The sequence below is a fragment of the Pristis pectinata genome, chromosome 14, assembly GCF_009764475.1.
Source record: "Pristis pectinata isolate sPriPec2 chromosome 14, sPriPec2.1.pri, whole genome shotgun sequence".
Classification (NCBI taxonomy): Eukaryota; Metazoa; Chordata; class Chondrichthyes; order Rhinopristiformes; family Pristidae; genus Pristis; species Pristis pectinata.
Genome location: NC_067418.1, coordinates 14,191,133 through 14,208,429, shown reverse-complemented (window position 1 = coordinate 14,208,429; position 17,297 = coordinate 14,191,133). Strand labels below are relative to the sequence as shown.

General features: G+C 40.5%; 1 protein-coding gene across 1 annotated transcript in view; it reads right to left on the bottom strand.

Moving 5' to 3' along the window:
• The window catches only part of slc6a5 (solute carrier family 6 member 5), a 52,802-nt gene extending 36,415 nt beyond the window's left edge, over positions 1-16,387 (bottom strand). The window contains exons 1-4 of the mRNA XM_052028821.1: positions 15,983-16,387; positions 15,443-15,575; positions 1,514-1,645; positions 1,234-1,407 (exon numbers count right to left, since the gene is read on the bottom strand). Of these exons, the coding sequence (XP_051884781.1) occupies positions 1,234-1,407; positions 1,514-1,645; positions 15,443-15,512 (376 nt within the window). The 5' untranslated portion in view covers positions 15,513-15,575; positions 15,983-16,387. The remainder of the gene's footprint in view (positions 1-1,233; positions 1,408-1,513; positions 1,646-15,442; positions 15,576-15,982) is intronic.
• Between the last annotated feature and the right edge of the window lie 910 nt (positions 16,388-17,297).

The window sequence follows — 17,297 nt, the reverse complement described above, 5'->3', positions numbered from 1 at the left end:
CCTACTTCCCCTTTCAGAGGGATCAAAAACCGGAGGGAAGGGTGTTGAGGGGGTAGGAGGTGGGTAGGGGAGGAGTGGTGGTCACAGATTTAAAGTAATTAGTAAGTGGATGGACGTGGTGTTGAGGAAAATCTTTTTATCTAGAGGATGGTAAGGGTCTGGAACTCACTGTCTAAAGGGATGGACTAGTTCTTTTTTGATCAGCACAGGCACAGTGGACCAAATGGCCTGCTTTTATGTCATTTGTTTTCTACAATTCAGCGATCTAACCAAGTGACACAGAATCAGCAGGCTCTCGTGACTGATGTCACCAATTAAGTTCACTCTGATGTTTTCAGGATGAAAATACTACTGTCAAAATAAAATGAAAAACTTGGAAGGTGAAAGATTTTTAAGTTAACCTCTGAATGTGAATATTTATCACGATCATTAATTATACATAACATTGCTTACTTTAGATGGCATCACCTTCAATATAAACAGAAGAGTATCAAGGGGAAGTGGAGAAGATAGAAGAATATATTGTGCACTGAGGCTTATTAGGACTCAGAATGGCCTACCAGAATAATGGTGGAATCACAACTCACAACAGCTTTCGAAAGGAATTCAAATCAATATTTGGAAAGGAGGAGGATTAGAAAATTATGGGCAATGGACAAGTTTGGATAAGTGGATAACTCTCTCTGACAGACAGTAAGGAGACAGTGCCAAATAATCTCTCTCCGTGCTATAAAATTCTATGATTCAGCAAAACAGTCTAACCTCTTATCTTTTATATAGTTTGTAAATCATCAATGAAAAGCCAATGGTCCAGTCATAAATTACATCACCTCGTGGTCTCTGGAATATTTTGATTAGATTTACCCTCTCATGAGGTAACATGGACCTACTCAAATGAAGGCAACTATGTATTAAAATGACACCGCAATTCAAATGATCATAACAGCAGAAGTAAAATGACTAGCAGTAACCACTTTCCCAATTCCCACTAGCCAACAAAGATGGATGAAGGTTAAAATTAAATAAAAGCAAATAAGGCTCGTGATATTGCAAGATGCTGTGATCCCTGCTGGAATTTGAGAGGACCGGTTGTCGTTTTAAGGCAAGTTATGTTCACAAGTATCCAAGTCGACCCCTGTAAAACTAGTGCATGTCTTGTTGTAATATGTTAAAACCTCCTCCAATGGGTCGGAAGATTGGATCAGTCCAAAGAATAGGTTCTGCAGTGGTTACCCAATAGCAGCTTGCTCTTGTCTCTACAATTTTCAGTGTTCCATCTGTTTTCACAAGATGCCCATGGAAGTACAGGTATACACGATGCAAAAAGGTAGAAAAGGGTGTAACATATTATAATGTTGTAGTACACAGCAATCAGGACCGAGATGATTAGCATAGCGATTCCACATCCTGTGGGCAGAATGAAAAACAAGACAATTTAATATGCAATAAGGCATGTTTATTTTTGGACAAAAGAACTAGTTATCAGAAGGTGCCTGCGGATGTGAATACTTACCTTGTAAAGCAGGAATAGCCTTCCACACAGATATAGGTCCCTGACTGGCAAACTGTCCGAGTGCTGTTTCAAGGAGGAAAATGGGGACTCCGGCAAAAGCCAGCATCATCAGGTATGGGATCAAAAATGCACCTGAAGGAAGAAACAGTGAACAAAGACAAGATTCAGTATTTAAGATGATTTTTTTTAAGAAGCTTGAATGAGTTAGGGCAGAAGCTACATTTAGTTTTACAATTGTAAAATTCAGAAGTATATTCAGAAAAAAAAATTAAGCTGAAATGACAATGTCAACACAAAACAAGTGTGCTGAGAGAAACAATCTGTGTTGAGCGGAAGTAGGATTTGACACACAGTATGTAATTCTAAGGCCAAACACCAGGGGACACTACAGACTCTGCAATCAAAACTGGTGTCACTGAAAATCAGATCAAAATCAAAACAAAAGGCACATCATTTCAATTATTAAGGTAAAACTGTTCACTACAATTTGATGTAAGTTGCTAATTTCAATAATGAATCAATAAAAGGTAGATCATTTCTCCCAGACTGAGTGAACCTTGCCTTAAACCCTCTTAAATTCTCAAACCCTCTTTAAGATACTGGAAGATAGCTAGTAAATTAAACTAACAAAGTATTTTATTCCTAAAAGAACATGCAGTTGGTCACACACTACAGTTCTTAAAGGGTTCCAACAAAATTACGTATGTCACGTGTCATCTCCCTTCTTTAATAGTGAAAGAAAACAAAAAGAAAAATAAAAAAAACAAATAATTGTCAATTTGTTTCATAGAGTCATGGAAAAACAGACCCATTTTCACACTAATCGTACCCTAATCCATTTTATTCTCCCAACATTCCTATCAACTCCCTCCAAATTCTACCACTCACCTACACACCCAGGCCAATTTACAGTGGCAAATTAACCTACCAACCTGCACATTTGTGGGATATGGCAAGAAACCAGAGCACACTGAGGAAACCCACATGGTCACAGGGAGAACATACAAACTCCACACAGACGGTGCCTGAGGTTCAGGATTGAACCTGGTCACTAGAACTGTGAGGCAGCAGCTCTACAAGACCGCAAGAAGCTGCAGAGAGTTGTGGACACAGCCCAGCGCATAACGGACACCAGTCTCCCCTCCTTTGACTCTGTCTTTACCTCTCACTGTCTTGGTGTAGCAGCCAGCATAATCAAAGACCTCACCCACCCAGGACATTCTCTCTTCTCTCCTCTTCCATCAGGTAGAAGATACAGGATCCTGAGGGCACGTACCACCAGACTTAAGGACAGCTTCTACCCCACCGTGATAAGACTATTGAACAGTTCCCTTATACAATGAGATAGACTATGACCTATGACTTCATGACCTCACGATCTACCTTGTTGTGACCTTGCACCTTATTGCACTGCACTTTCTCTGTAGCTGTGACACTTTACTCTGTACTGTTATTGTTTTTTTTTACCTGTACTACATCAATGCACTCTGTACTAACTTAATGTAACTGCACTGTGTAATGAATTGACCTGTAAGATTGGTTTGTAAGACAAGTTTTTCACTGTACCTCAGTACAAGTGACAATAATAAACCAATACCAACACCCCTGTACTGATCCAGTCTTGCAAAAAGGATTCCACATGCTTGGGATGATGGACCATCCTTCTAGACCTAATCCAAAGTGGTTGCTGTTCTGCAGGAACTGTTGCTGGGCTGTGGTATTCTGTTAGTGGTGCACCCTCCATCATCTCCAACCAGCTTCTCTCAAGCAAACCTTTTTGGTGAGATTACACCTGCCTTCCAGTATGGGATGCCTTCCTCTCCCATAACCTTATATGATCTGAGATGTACTGTGTGTTGAATCCAATGCTGGCATTGGTCTGATGTAGGCTTCATTTGTAGACTGTGTCTCCAAATATTAATGGTGACAGGTCATTGACATTCTTGTTGTAGCAGTCTACCAGTCTACTCTGTGGAAAGTAATGTCTGGTGATCGAATTGTCAGTCTCTTGAGAACCTCATGAAGTTGCCGCCTCTGAATCTATGATTAGGACCTCAGGAGTACCATAACTTACAAACTGTCCTTTGAACATGTGAATTTGAAAAATAATTTTATGTCACCAGATTCTTTTTCCTACCTTTGTGAAACAGATCACGGTCTGTCTGGGACCTGATGAGAGTGAAACATTTCCTTTGGTTGACTCCTTTCGAGAGATCTGCACATAGTGTCTGATCTCCAAGTTGTGGGTATGCTATGTTAGTGCCGGAAGCGTGGTGACATTTGCAGGCTGCCCCCAGAATACTCTATGCAAAAGGTATATTTCACTGCGTTTCGATGTACATGTGTCTAATAAAGAAATCTTATCCACTCCTTCCATCACCAGAGTACTGCAGCCACATAACCCTTACTCATTTAAGTTACTCCAACAGCATCTCCCAAAACAAAGACCTCTATCACCAAGAAGAGCAAGGGCAAGATTAGAATGGAATGCCACCAGTAAAGGTTCTGCCCTAAGCCACACATTATACTGGCTTGGAAATAAATTGTCAACCCTTCAACTGTTGACAATTTAACAGTATGTCTAAATTCTTGAACTCCCTACCTATCAGACAGGGGAATGTTCTCACCAGCATCGTACTTTATCATCTCTGGTCATTAGATACTCTGCAAGAAAATATATCTACTGGCCAGGGATGAAAGGGAAGGTTCATTCCAGAGGTGAAAAGTGAATGCATTTTATCATGCTGTACCTTCCTGGCTTGGAAGTAATTGCCCTCATGTCTCTGGGTCTCCCTGAGTGCTCCTTGAGAGCCACAGGAACATCCTTTGATCAATGTATCAGGGCTGCTTCATAGTTATACAGCACAGAAACAGATCCTTTAGCCCAACTCATCCATGCTGACCAAGATGTCTATCTGAGCTGAACCCGTTTGCCTGCATTTGATCCATATCCCTGGAGGCCTTTTCTATCCATGTACCTATCCCAATGTCTTTTAAACATTGTAATTGTACCTGCCTCTACAGCTTTCTCTGGCAGTTCATTCCATATACCCACCACCCTCTTGTGTGAAAAAGTTGCCGCTCAGGTCCATTTTAAACTTTCCCCTCTCACCTTAAACCTGTGCCCTCTAGTTTTAGACTACCCTACCCTGGGGAAAACACTGTGACCATCCACCTCATGATCTTATATTGCACTATGAAATGACCCCTCAGCCTCCTATACTCCAGAGAAAATAGTCCCAGCCTATCCAGCCTCTCCTTATAACTCAAGCCCTTCAGTCCCAGTAACGACCTCATGAATCTTCTCTGTACCCTTTCCAGCTTAATGACATCCTTCCTGCAGCTGGGTGACCAGAACTGCGCACAGTGCTCCAAGTGCAGTCTCATGATTGATTTGTAAAATGATGTTCCAACTCCCGCACTCAATGCCCTGAACGATGAAGGGAAGGACTTGATGATATTTGCCTTCTGTTCTGAAAATGACATGTGCATAATCATCTGTGAGTTGTTTTGCTGATATAATTGTATGTATTGAAGCAATTTTCATGATCCTGTCTTGAAGAATCTTCATCAGTCCCATCAGCTGTACTGGACCACTTCCAAGTATAGATGTTACATCTTTCTAGGCTACTCTGATGAAATCCACATCATAGCTCTCTAATCCTTCAGTTCACCACCTTCAGAAAGCATCCAGCAGACATTTCTATTGTAGATATACCATACAAGACTCATTGGTTTTAACTGCCCCTCATTAATTTGCTGTCATATTTCAAGAGGACATTGCATTTTGCTTCTGAATCAAGCAGAAATACCATTGCAGATTTCATGGTGTTCCTTCCACAAAGTGATCTTATTTGGCACAAGGTACATTTTGTTCAATGGTTACTCTGAATCTGAACTGGTCATGGACCCTGCAGAATTCATTTTATCCACTCCATGGACACTCAATATCCTCTTCATTGGGCACAGGTTGCGGAAATGATTTTTCAATCTACATCATGCACACATTTTTCTTTCAAAGGGTTTTCTTTCAGCCAGTTGCTGTCCATTATATGGCCACACTGAGGTTATCTTTTCTGCCTTTTGTGTCAGACTTCACTGCGTGTACTTTACTGGAGGTGGCTCTGTTTCTTGCAATATCCATTTCCTCATACTGGACAACTGACTTCCATCAATAAACCAGTCTCTTATAAGTAAGTCCATCAACTCTAGTAAATTGCAATAAACTTCTAACAGTCTTAGCTCTGTTAAGAAAGGGTGACAGCCTTCCATGCTCGGCCAATTCAAGTAGGCATCTGGAGACTTCTTAAATGTTCTCAGAGTCTCTGCCTCCAGCACCCCTTAGGCTGCACATTCCAGTTCTAACCACCCTCTGGATGAAACAATTGTTCCTCAGATCCCCTCAAAACATCATATTCCTGACCTTAAGCCCATGCCCTCTGGTTTTGGATGCTTCTGCTCTGGGCAAAAGTCTTTTACTATCTATCTATGCCCTCAGTTAGGTCCCCCTCAGCCTCCTTTGCTCCAAGGAAAACAGACCCAGCCAGGAAGCTTCTGCACTAAACACACAGGAAGAAGTTAATCACACGCTACACTTCTTAGAAGGGTACCAGCCAACAACTAAGCTGTTTTGGCTTCAGTCCATTTGCAGTTATCTATGTAATCCAGGACAATTATACTCACTGAACCCAATAGACTCACTTAAAGTAAAAGCTTCATATAAGGATTAAACAATATAGATTGACCATATAGTACAGTGACATAAGAAAGTGAAAAAACACCAAACAGGAAAGATCCTTTTTACTTCCTTCTGAGTGAAAGATGCCAAAGAAGGCACAATAATCACTTCAACTTGTTTAACCTCCAAAAAAAAATGCCTGAAATAAAATCCAAAGTTTCCATGCAACCACACATTCTAACTTCCTTTGTATAATATTTCCAACTTCCCACACCATCACTAGGTATTCCAGAACCTTCAATCCGTCACTGAGTCTTTTATCAGATATCCTTTCTTCAGCAATAGTCAGTGCTTTTGCTCAATGGCAGTAATTCTAGCTTTGATCATTCATAAAAATCAGGAGGCATTAATTCAGCTCCTGCCTACAACTTTTACTTCAGTTGATGATAAAAGTGGACAGAGGTCTACATCAATTGACTGAATCACTGGCACCTATTTTACACCCAAATTCAATTATACTATTTTATTAAAAATGGACAATTTCAAGCCTCAATATTACATAATATACAATCACCACATAAAAGCAACAATGACACAATAAAATCTCCAGTCTTGCGTATAAAATCATTAGCTTAACACAGTCACAAGTTAGTTCAATGTGTTAAACAGGTGAAATTCATCCTCAACAGTTGCATAAAATTAACATCAATAAAAAACCATGAGCAAAATGTGTAACATGTGGCCAATTCCAATCCATTTTAAAATGTCATTGTGGTCAAATGTCAGTCCCAAGTCCACATCGCTTTCTACTCAATAAATATTGTGCCACTATTACAGAAAGTAGCTGTTCATTCTAAATGTATTTAATTTCTTATGTTTAAATCCCCAGCTGCCATTATGGAATTTAAATATAAGTCTGGATCAATAGTCCAGGCTTTTATTAGTCCTGTAACATAATCACTCAGCAACCATGCCCAACAACTTCCAATGGCTTGATTTCCAAGTAACTTTAAATAAGTGTAGCTGTAAAGATATCGTCAGTTGTTGCTATAACTCAAAAGAATAAAGCATCTATCTTTTTTTAATAAAGCCAATACATTTTTCTGATCTATGTCACCACTACCCTACATAAAGACAGGCAGATACACACAGCTACAAAGTAACAAGCACACTGAAGCTGTAGTAAAGTGACAGGTAATTTTCTCAGAGTACCATTGCAAAAGTACAATTTTTATCTGGGAGACTTGAATTATATTGCCGCAGCATTGAAGTCAGTGATAGGGACATCTACTTGTCCATACTTCAAAGCATGCACAAAATCCACTTCCCAATCAGCTCAATTGTTTTTAGGACAAAATGGAAGAGGATTGGCTTTCCCTGAACAATTATATTTCATATCATGCCTTGACAGGAAGCTTTCAGGTTTTCAGGGACTAAGGTTCAGGAGGAAGATCCATCACCAACTTTCCAGGGCAGAGGTAATAAATGGTGTGGTCACAATATTGCCCGTAGGTTGTGAACAAATAATAAGGGCTTCTGGTAGGGTTAATATGGCAAAACCATTTTCAACCGCAAGAAGATTGGAAACTATAGAGCACAGATTTAAGGTAATTGGGAAGATGAGGTGAAATTGTTGCTATGATCTAGAATGCATTGGTTAAAAGAGTGGTAGAAACAAGATCAAAAGTGATTTTTTTAAGATATAGTTTTCCAGACATGTAGAGAGAAATGGGGAAATGGGGAAATGGCAGATTCATGGGGAAAGAGTGAGGATGTGAATTAAACAATAGCACCTGTCACGGGCACAATGAGCAAAATAGCCTCATTTGTTCTTGGTGACTCTCTATTGGGGAAAAAAAAGTCACATATCTTCCTTTAGGATAGCAACCTGGGTTATTCTGCCTTTTTTTTAACATCAATGCAAAGTGGAAAATGTTTGCATTTACTACTTACAAAGGAAGTATTTTTGAGCACAGTGGTGTCCTTGGATGCAGTATCAATTAAACTGGTCTTTAAATTAAAAAATGCTTCTGTGATATATGCAAAATATGAAATTTATAAATCATAGAAAGTCTTATGTATTTAATAAATTTGATTAATAATTAACTTATTGTGGGAATCACCAGCAAGGTTGGCATTTATTATTCATTTCCAGTTGACTTTGAATGTACTGACTTGCCAGGCCATTACAGGTAGCCATGTGGCTGTGAGTCTGGGATCACAATTAGGCCAGAATGGGAAAGGATATCAAATCTGCGAAGCAGATGCAATTACTAACAATTGGGTAATCCTAGAGAACATAGAACATAGAACAGTACAACACAGAACAGGCCCTTTGGCCCGCAATGTTGTGCCGACATAGCTAATCCCTCCTACCGACAGAATGCCCATATTCCTCCATTTTCCTCTCATTCATGTGCCCATTCAAGCCCCCCTTAAGAGCCCCCAATGAATTTGCCTCCACCACCCTATCAGGCAACACACTCCAGGCATCCACCACTCTCTCAGTAAAAAACTTACCCCTCATGTCTCTTCTGAACCTACCCCCTCTCACCTTAAATGCATGCCCTCTGGTATTGGATCGCACAATAATGGGAAAAAGATATTGCTTGTCCTGTAATTTAAATTTATTTCAACCAACAAGATTTCACAGCAGCCTTGGTGGGATTTGAACTCATGTCTCGGGATCAATGTACGTCCAGTAATTTAACCACGTTTTTACAATAACAAACCTGTAGCTGTAACCTGTGTGATATTGAGAAATCCCTGCAAACTCTTAAAATCTACTAGGTGCCAGTGCTAAATGGAGGAAGACAAGGGGTGCTTAGTGGAAGAAGAGGGAATTCTAAGTACATTATTACCACACTGAGACACAAGATTTCCAGTGATTTACCACCTTTTTACATTTTCTTTTCCTTGGAGTTATGTTGCAATAAGGGATGAAATATAGACACAAGAGACGGCAGATGCTGGAATCTGCAGCAACAAACAATCTGCGGGAGGAACTCAGCAGGTCAGGCAGCATCTGTGGAGGGAAATGGACAGTCGACTCTTTTGGCCAAGATCTGAGGGGAAGAGGTCTTTTGGTGGTCTTTTGGCCAAGAGGTGAGGGGAAAGGGTGGAGCAAGAGCTGGCAAGCCATAGTTGGATCCAAGTGAGGAGGGTGATAGGCAGATGGAGGAGGGGGGAATGGACAGAGGCTGGGAGGTGATAGTCGGGCTGAAGAAGATGGAACCTGATAGGAGAGGAAGGTGGAGCATGGAATCAAGTAAGGGAGGTGCGGAGGGTAGATGGGATCAAATATACCTGGATGCTCTATCGAACGGGTATTTCCCGTTGCACTCGAAAGCGGCACACGATCAGCAGAGATATGAACAAGACGATCGAGCATTCTTGGGACTTGCAATGTTCTACCAACCTGAGCCAACAGAGTTCAGCGTACACCGGGTGTGGAAAGCAAGTCGGTTGCTTTGTAAAATCCCAGTAAATTAGACTGAAGTGGGTTACATCAGTCACGTCTCCTCCATGGTTTACACAGAGCAAAGCTTGGCTATAGAAGAGGGCCATCAGTCCTGAACTTGTAGGATAGGAAAACTTCCAGGCAGGCATCCAGAGCAGAATAAATCACGCAGCAGTGATTGCACTTGGCCGGTCAATGGATGGAATCCATCCATCCACCTCGTCCATGAGATCAGCGAGATCCTAAAGACTCGCTTAAATTCAAATAATCGATTGACATTTTCTTTTCCTGCAAGAGAGCCGTAGGCCACCGAGATGGTCTCCCTCGAAAACATGTGCACCATCCGAACCCCTTGAGGTCCCATCAGTTTTCTCCCAATTAGGTTCAAACCAGGTTGGACATTTACGCTGATTGTTACCTTTAATGTTGGTGGCATTGGCGGGAAATTTGAACGTTATTTGACGCGGGGTCTTTTGAGCCAGCGAACGGCAGTCTCTTCGGGGACTCCTTTCGGGTTGGGCCCCACAGAAAATTGCAGATCGGAGCCCCATCGAGTTTTCCTGCACATTTCACACAATCACCGCCAAGAAGAGTGGGGAGAGCAGAGAAAGGGCAACTGTCATCTCGCCGCAACCACCCCCTATACCTTCACCTGACTTTCCAGCAGGAAATCTTTTAATGAGAATGACCCTTGGGGCATTCCAAATTCTAATTGGACTTGGATTATTCGGAGATAAACCGTAGCAGGTACAATAAACAGATTTAACAGACGGCTAATAGCTCTGGGTGGCAATAATTATTGCAACACCCATGCAACCCAGTGAATAAAAATAGCCTCTTAAATTTAGGATTTTAAAAGGATTGGAATTGTTGCCACGTGACAAGATTCCTGGGGTTAGACACACACACACACAGAGTAGAAAATCTTGACGGCTCGAGATTTCATCGAACGAATATCACAGCCTTAAAACCAGTCTTAGAATTTTAGAAATAAGTATGGTAAACGTATTACCATCTCACATCAATACACTATGAAATAGCGTAAGGTATGAAAGTGAAAACAGTTACAAGCTTGTGGTCAAAATGGAGAAAAAGATTCTAGTTATTCTCCGAGATTCCAGGACGGTTTCTCCTAAATGTTATCGAGGAAACATTGGTTAACTCTGAATTTGGTTTAGGTGTATAAAAGTTAAGGACCATGCCAACACTTCTATGAGGGTGCATTCGAAATAGAGAGTAGGGTAGAAGTACAGCCAATACCCTTAAAGTCAGCTGCAATTCATTTCCATTGATTGTAAGCCAAATATTGTTTCACGTAACTCAATAAATCTTTTTTTTCCAAGTGCGTGAAGTTTTAATACTTACCAGTTTGGGTATTTCTTTTTTCAAATAGTTTATAATTGATATAGTTAGAATTAAAGCGAACGGTTGAAATGACTGTCAGTATATTTGTTTTTATTGAGTCCTTGGGGGAGGTCCAAAGTCTTTCATTTCCCCAGAATTAGTTGCTTTAGGTTATGGATGCAAGTTGGCAAATCCATGTTAAAATGTGCAATTTTGCTTTTTCATCACAAAACCTCGCACAAGTTGAGGATCCCTTGCTGGCGGGTTATGTTACTGAGAAATGAACCAGTTTACGAATAAAAGGGACATAAACCAGCCGAAATATAAATCATATTTAATTAAACCCTAATTTTTAGAAGATATTGATGACAATCTGAAAGCTTTTTGAGAACACGCATTTATCAGCATTTGCCGCTGATTTACTGCAATTTTCATTAAACCATTAAATACACTCTTATTGTGTTGTTCCAGATGTATAAAGGACCTTCATTGTACCCCCTTTCCAGCAAATTGTTCACTGTAACTTTTTCCCCAGTTTTGCAGATTTAAAAAAATTCAGTTGATATTTGAATTTGATCAAATGCCTCTAATCTACTTCATAGCGGCAGACACATCAGCCATCATCAAAGGGTACTTCTATACTGAGAGTTAATCTCGATTTCAACAGCCTTTAATCACGGGCCAATGATTAAAGGGGAACGATTAAAGGGGAATATTTCCACGTATCAGCAGAAATTCCACTCGGGCTGAAGTTCGATAAACTGAATTAAGTTAGTAAGGCAACGTAGGAAAGTACAATATCACAATTTTAATGCGGCTGCTGGCGTCTTTTTCCCGGCCAGGTTACACCGCGTAATGCGTTGTGTATTTTGGAAAGTTGACGTTTCTTAGCAGAAGTGATAATAACAGGGGAAACGAACATCAGTGTTGGCCACGACCACCGATCAAAAACACTTAAACGTTGATGGATATGATGGGTAAATTGGTTAAGTTCTCTTCAACTAAAAGGTTTGAATTTCACAGCATCTCCAAACTCTAACCTAAGATCTCCATGATCTGTAAAAACCAGTCGCCACGTATTAAAAGTTAATTTTCATTTAGTTATAACAATGAGTTGTTCTCTTCCCCGGTTCTGTATTTATTCCTATTTTAAGAAGGCAATAATTGATTAAAGACATTTTTATCAATGAACATCGAAGGGATTATTGTTCAATTAATTCTAAGTACATTCGCTAAACAGGCTAGGAAAGGGGGAGATTTCTCCTCTTCTATTCCCTAGGCACAGTGGTGCACAAGCGCAAGCAACAAACTTCCAAATAATTGTAGGACTTAGTATAACGAAGGCTCTCGTTGCACTCGATGGAAGGATATCTCGATTTGTGAAAAAAATGTTACGTACAGAAGTCTAATTCCCTTAAATGTACGATCATTTATCATCAGTCTTTACTGACAATACAACTCTTTCTTTCAAGAGTTATCGGCCACTAATGTCACGTGAGGTCTGTTGCAACTATCGAGAATCTAGTGTTGACCAGCGTCACCCTATGGAACCGAAGCAGAATATCGCAATCCAAAATGCTGATCCAGCCGTGACATTGAGCGTTAAATCGTGCCGATAATTTGTCCGTTTGATGATGATAAAATCATACAACTTGCTCTAGAACTCTGTTTTATAAGTATGCAGATACCGACCGTCATTAACACCAACAATAAAAAGTGTCAACTAAAACTGGGTATTTCCTTCGAAATTTGATCAAAGGCTTCATGAATTCAACACATCGTTTACTTACGATGCATCGTAGAAATATTAATTGCTGTCAGTTTATTAATCCATGCTCATTTTCTTTCCTGATACCTCTGAGACATTCACAAAGATTTTTTGTTAACGGAGAAAGAAATCTTGGAGCTTGACAAAAAGAATAGAAGTAATTGTCCTCGGTGTGGAATCTTTGTTGTGTTACTTATTGATGAAATTCCTGTGGGCTTTGCTGATATAATATGCCACAGAACATGTGGATGGATGTATAACTAAGGAAATAAAACGAAAATTCGTGCTCTGTTGCTTTAATTGTGCCATATTGACACATCAATTCAAACTATTTTGTATTTCAACATATTAGTGGCGCCTAACCCTATCTCAAGTCATTGTTTTTATCGAAACGTGAGATTAACCAATTATTGGGCAGAGAGAAAAAAAGTGTGGGAGTCCTTTGCAATTGTGTGTGTGTGTTTGTGCGTGTTTGGGTTGGGGAGGGGCAGTTTCCAACATTCCACCGGTGACCTTAAATCATGAAGATTTCCTTATAAACACGAGGGGTTCTTTGGTTTCTGAAACTAATCTATGTCCTGTTGGTGTCGTCAACCGATCAACCAATTCCCCCAGATGTGCTGCTTGGTTCATATTTAGAACCAGTATTTGGATAGTTGGTCGGAACTGCGACTCATATGTAGAAATAGGCTTCGTACATTCTAGAAAGCCAAATTATCTTTTTAGGAAATGCAAGTGGTTCTGGCAGCAACGGGTGAGTGTGACACTCTCGCAGTGAGTGGTACTGTATTGGAGTGGATCTGGTGCTGGGGCACTTATTGCCCGAGTAGTCCAGATGACACGTCCTTCCATGTGGGTTAGTAAAACAAAAGGTAGTAAAAGTAATTTGCCCAATGCAGTTTTACTGATCTCAAATTAAATTAAATCTTCTTTTACCTGCGCCGGAAATGCTTCGCTCCACCCCACGCATTCTGGTGTATCAATGGTTACAAAGGCTTCTTGGGACTGACAAGAATAAAAAAGCTGATCCTATCACCAAAACGATCATGTTTTGTGTTGGTTTGTTTTTTTGTGATAACTAATATGATTCGAAACATATTCCAGTGCTGGCCTGGTCAGTGACAATGCAGAGAAGATTGACATCTTGTCTCATTGAATGCTCTTCACACAGGACCACTAAAGAAAGGGGGAATCGAATTTACGATGCACCGGTTCGAAATTCGACGGCTCGGTTTAAACTGCCAGTGCATGCTAAAGAAATGCACGTCGGCGTTAGGAATGTATTAGTTATAGGCACTATTGTGTAACGTTCCTATTAATAGTGTTTAAGCTGTTTCAGCTTCAAATCGTTGCACTTTTTACGTAATTGACTTTCAAAATGCTGAACTCAATTAAAAGTTCAGCAAATTGCATTTAAAATAATATATATCGAAAGCAAACCTATCCTAAACTTGCTGACACGAATTTTCAGTAGTAACAACTACTCTGATATATGCCGCATTTACATGCATGAATCGTTCCATGCAGAGTAATTTATTTGTTTGTTAGATGCATCCGCATAAACGTGCATGCACATATGAAGGCATGCATTGCACGTATGTACGATATAATGCAGGTTAAAATCTGATGCAATATAAATTCTCTCAAATTGTAACTGCAAATGTCTTTTTTTTAACTCCATGCTTAAACCTCATAAAGCTCTGCCGGCTTACATACGAGTTAGTGTAAACAGAAACTATTATTTCGGACCTTACTGATGTTCACAGTGTGAATGAGCGTTCTCTTAGATTTTTCGGAGCTTTGAATGTATTCAATTTCATCCATTATTTTGTTTTAGATAAAAAGACTGTATATTTTGATGTTTTGATACTTGCCATAAACTTATCACCAATACTCTCTAGGTCGATCACTAATTATCCCTAATTAAATATACTATTACAATAGAAACGATATTGCTGTGATTTCCTAGATTATGGACAGTTATGTTGTAAAAATATCTTGGACATCGATAAAGCGTGTACCTTTTTGGCTTTCTTTTTAAATCTGATAGTATGATCTTCACGTAATGTGTTATGGAGTCAATGGTAAGCATCATCAATATGCACCGGCCTCTTTCGCAGTGCACACGGTCACTTGCTCACCTCAGCAGTAAGGAGGACTGCCGCAGAATGCAGGGGCAACCTCTTCGAGGTTCGCGGATTAATGAACCACTCTCCTCTCACACTGCTCTCCTCCCCTCCATCTTAAAATGTCCTGAATTCTGGCTTTTTCTACACAAAATCCCAGATTTCCTTTCATATTTCAGACCAATTCTATTCGAGTGGTCTTTGTCAACACCAATGTTGTTGAAGAGAGACCGAAGAGAAGAACTACTTTTTTTTAACAAAAAGCTTTTGTTTGCTTTTTTTTGCTGACTGATGTATCTGTCTCTCTGAATCTTAGAACCTCCATTTCGAGCACTACATATATCATCATACAATATTTTTAGTTCCCAATTGCTCATCGAGAGCCATGGATATTTGTAAACATTTGTACTCCAGCTGCCGGGGCAGTTTCCTGGCCTCCACCCTCTCCCCCGCCCCCAACCCCCCATTCCGATGCTTGTGAAGCTATTCCTTGTCCTGTCTATGAGATGCGACTGATGCATGTCGCAATTTTTCTCCTGCACTGGAATCTTACCTCCGCCGTTTTGAAATGCGAGGTAGGGAAACCGCCAGACATTCCCCAGTCCCACCGCATAGCCCACCATGGACAGAATAAAGTCCAGCTTATTCGACCAGTTTCCTCTGGCTTTGTTCTCATCTCCATCTTCCTAAAGAAAACATAAAATGTAGCTCAATTCTGCAAACCCACAATAATGGCGACTGGTTACAATAATGGTTTATCATTATTTATCCTAATGCCCGATTCCTTCTTTATTGCAGTCTCGATACTGAATAAGTCACAAGATTTTAGATTTATAAGACTGAACATGCATTTCAAGTGAACTGCATTGATACGAATTACTTTAAAGACAATTGCCCATGCTTCGTTGAGTGAAGTGGAATTACGGTAGTCTAACCTTCAAAGAGCTTTTTCTCCGAGTATTGTATCTACAAATGTAAATACAGTAGAAAAGTTTCCCTATTTGATAATTATGTGGATCTATTTTCCAAGCGGGGTTATTGTCATTTCAGTGTAGTTGATTTCATTGCACGATTAAAATCGAGAAACACTTACCCCATTGGCATTGCCAGGAAATACAACCGTATTACCATCTGTTCCCAGGACCACGGTACTCGGGCTTTTCGTAACCCAGCTGCTTTTGGCGTCGTTTATCTCCGTTGTGGTTATCCCAGAGCGATTTACCTCCACCTCGGTGATCTTACAATAAACCGTGCTTGCGTGATCATTGCTTTCAGCTGAAGTATCCTTGTGGGGTAAAATATCGATAGAATCCTGATGAACGGCTGAATTGGGTTGTATGGAGGCATTCTTACAGATCCCACTCTTGACGGCCTCAGATTCGTTAGATTTGGCTTCTTTGAGAGCGAAGCCTTTGCCTCCGGTGGACTGAGTGGCGAGTACAGAGGCCTGGTGTCCTTCTAAAGGTAGGTGCGGTTCAGTTTCCGGGCTGTTTCTGGGTACCCCAACACCCTCGGTTCTGCTGGGCTGTCCTAGGGTGAAAGTCTCCGCACCGCTGACTATTTGCTTGGTCATGCCTTTCTGGTCAATGCTGTCCTGTGAAATACGAAATTCTAATTAAACCACCGCGCTTGTCAGATGTTCCTAACAGTCTTATTTATTCAATTAATGGCAGCGCAGGCAGGCGAGAAGTACACACGTTTCGAATAGGTGGTGATGTGCAAGTATTTTGTCAAATTTTAAATGTCCCATCCGACGCAGCAGCTGAACTGCACCCTGTCAAACACTTTCCCCCATCTGCGGCTCTAGCACAACGCGTTGGCTTTCTGCTCACGGATTGCAGGGTGCTCGGCTCTCTCTCTTCCACAATTACGATACGAATCTTTAATTTAACGCCCCATTTGTTTCCTGTCACTCAGATCCCGCGTTGGGTTATTTTCTTGGGAATGCAGTGGGTAGCCACTGCCCGACGCTAGGCAATTGCAGTACCCTTTGCACAACTGACCATTTCAAAATAATGTTGTTTTTTATAGGGGCGGTCGATTAAATATATAATAGTTTTAAAAAATTGTCCTTCCTGTATTGTGGTAGAACCCGTCCAAACGTTGAATGTAATATATCGCAGAATTTCAAATTAAGGCAAAAAAAAAACACTCGCGTTTTTAATTCAAACTTTCTATGTGGTGTGCTGGGGTTAAGCCTATGTTATCTTGGGATGTTCCCAGGTCTTCAATAGTTGCAACAACAATTTACAAAAATACCCGCGCGGTCGCCTTCCATTTGTTATCAGGTTCAGCACCACGGACAGCTCCACCGCTCTTTTGCCGGAAAACTCAAAGTGAGTATCACAACCGGAACTATCCCCCCACTCTAAAACTACTTAAATATAAACTAAATCAAGAAACAGCTT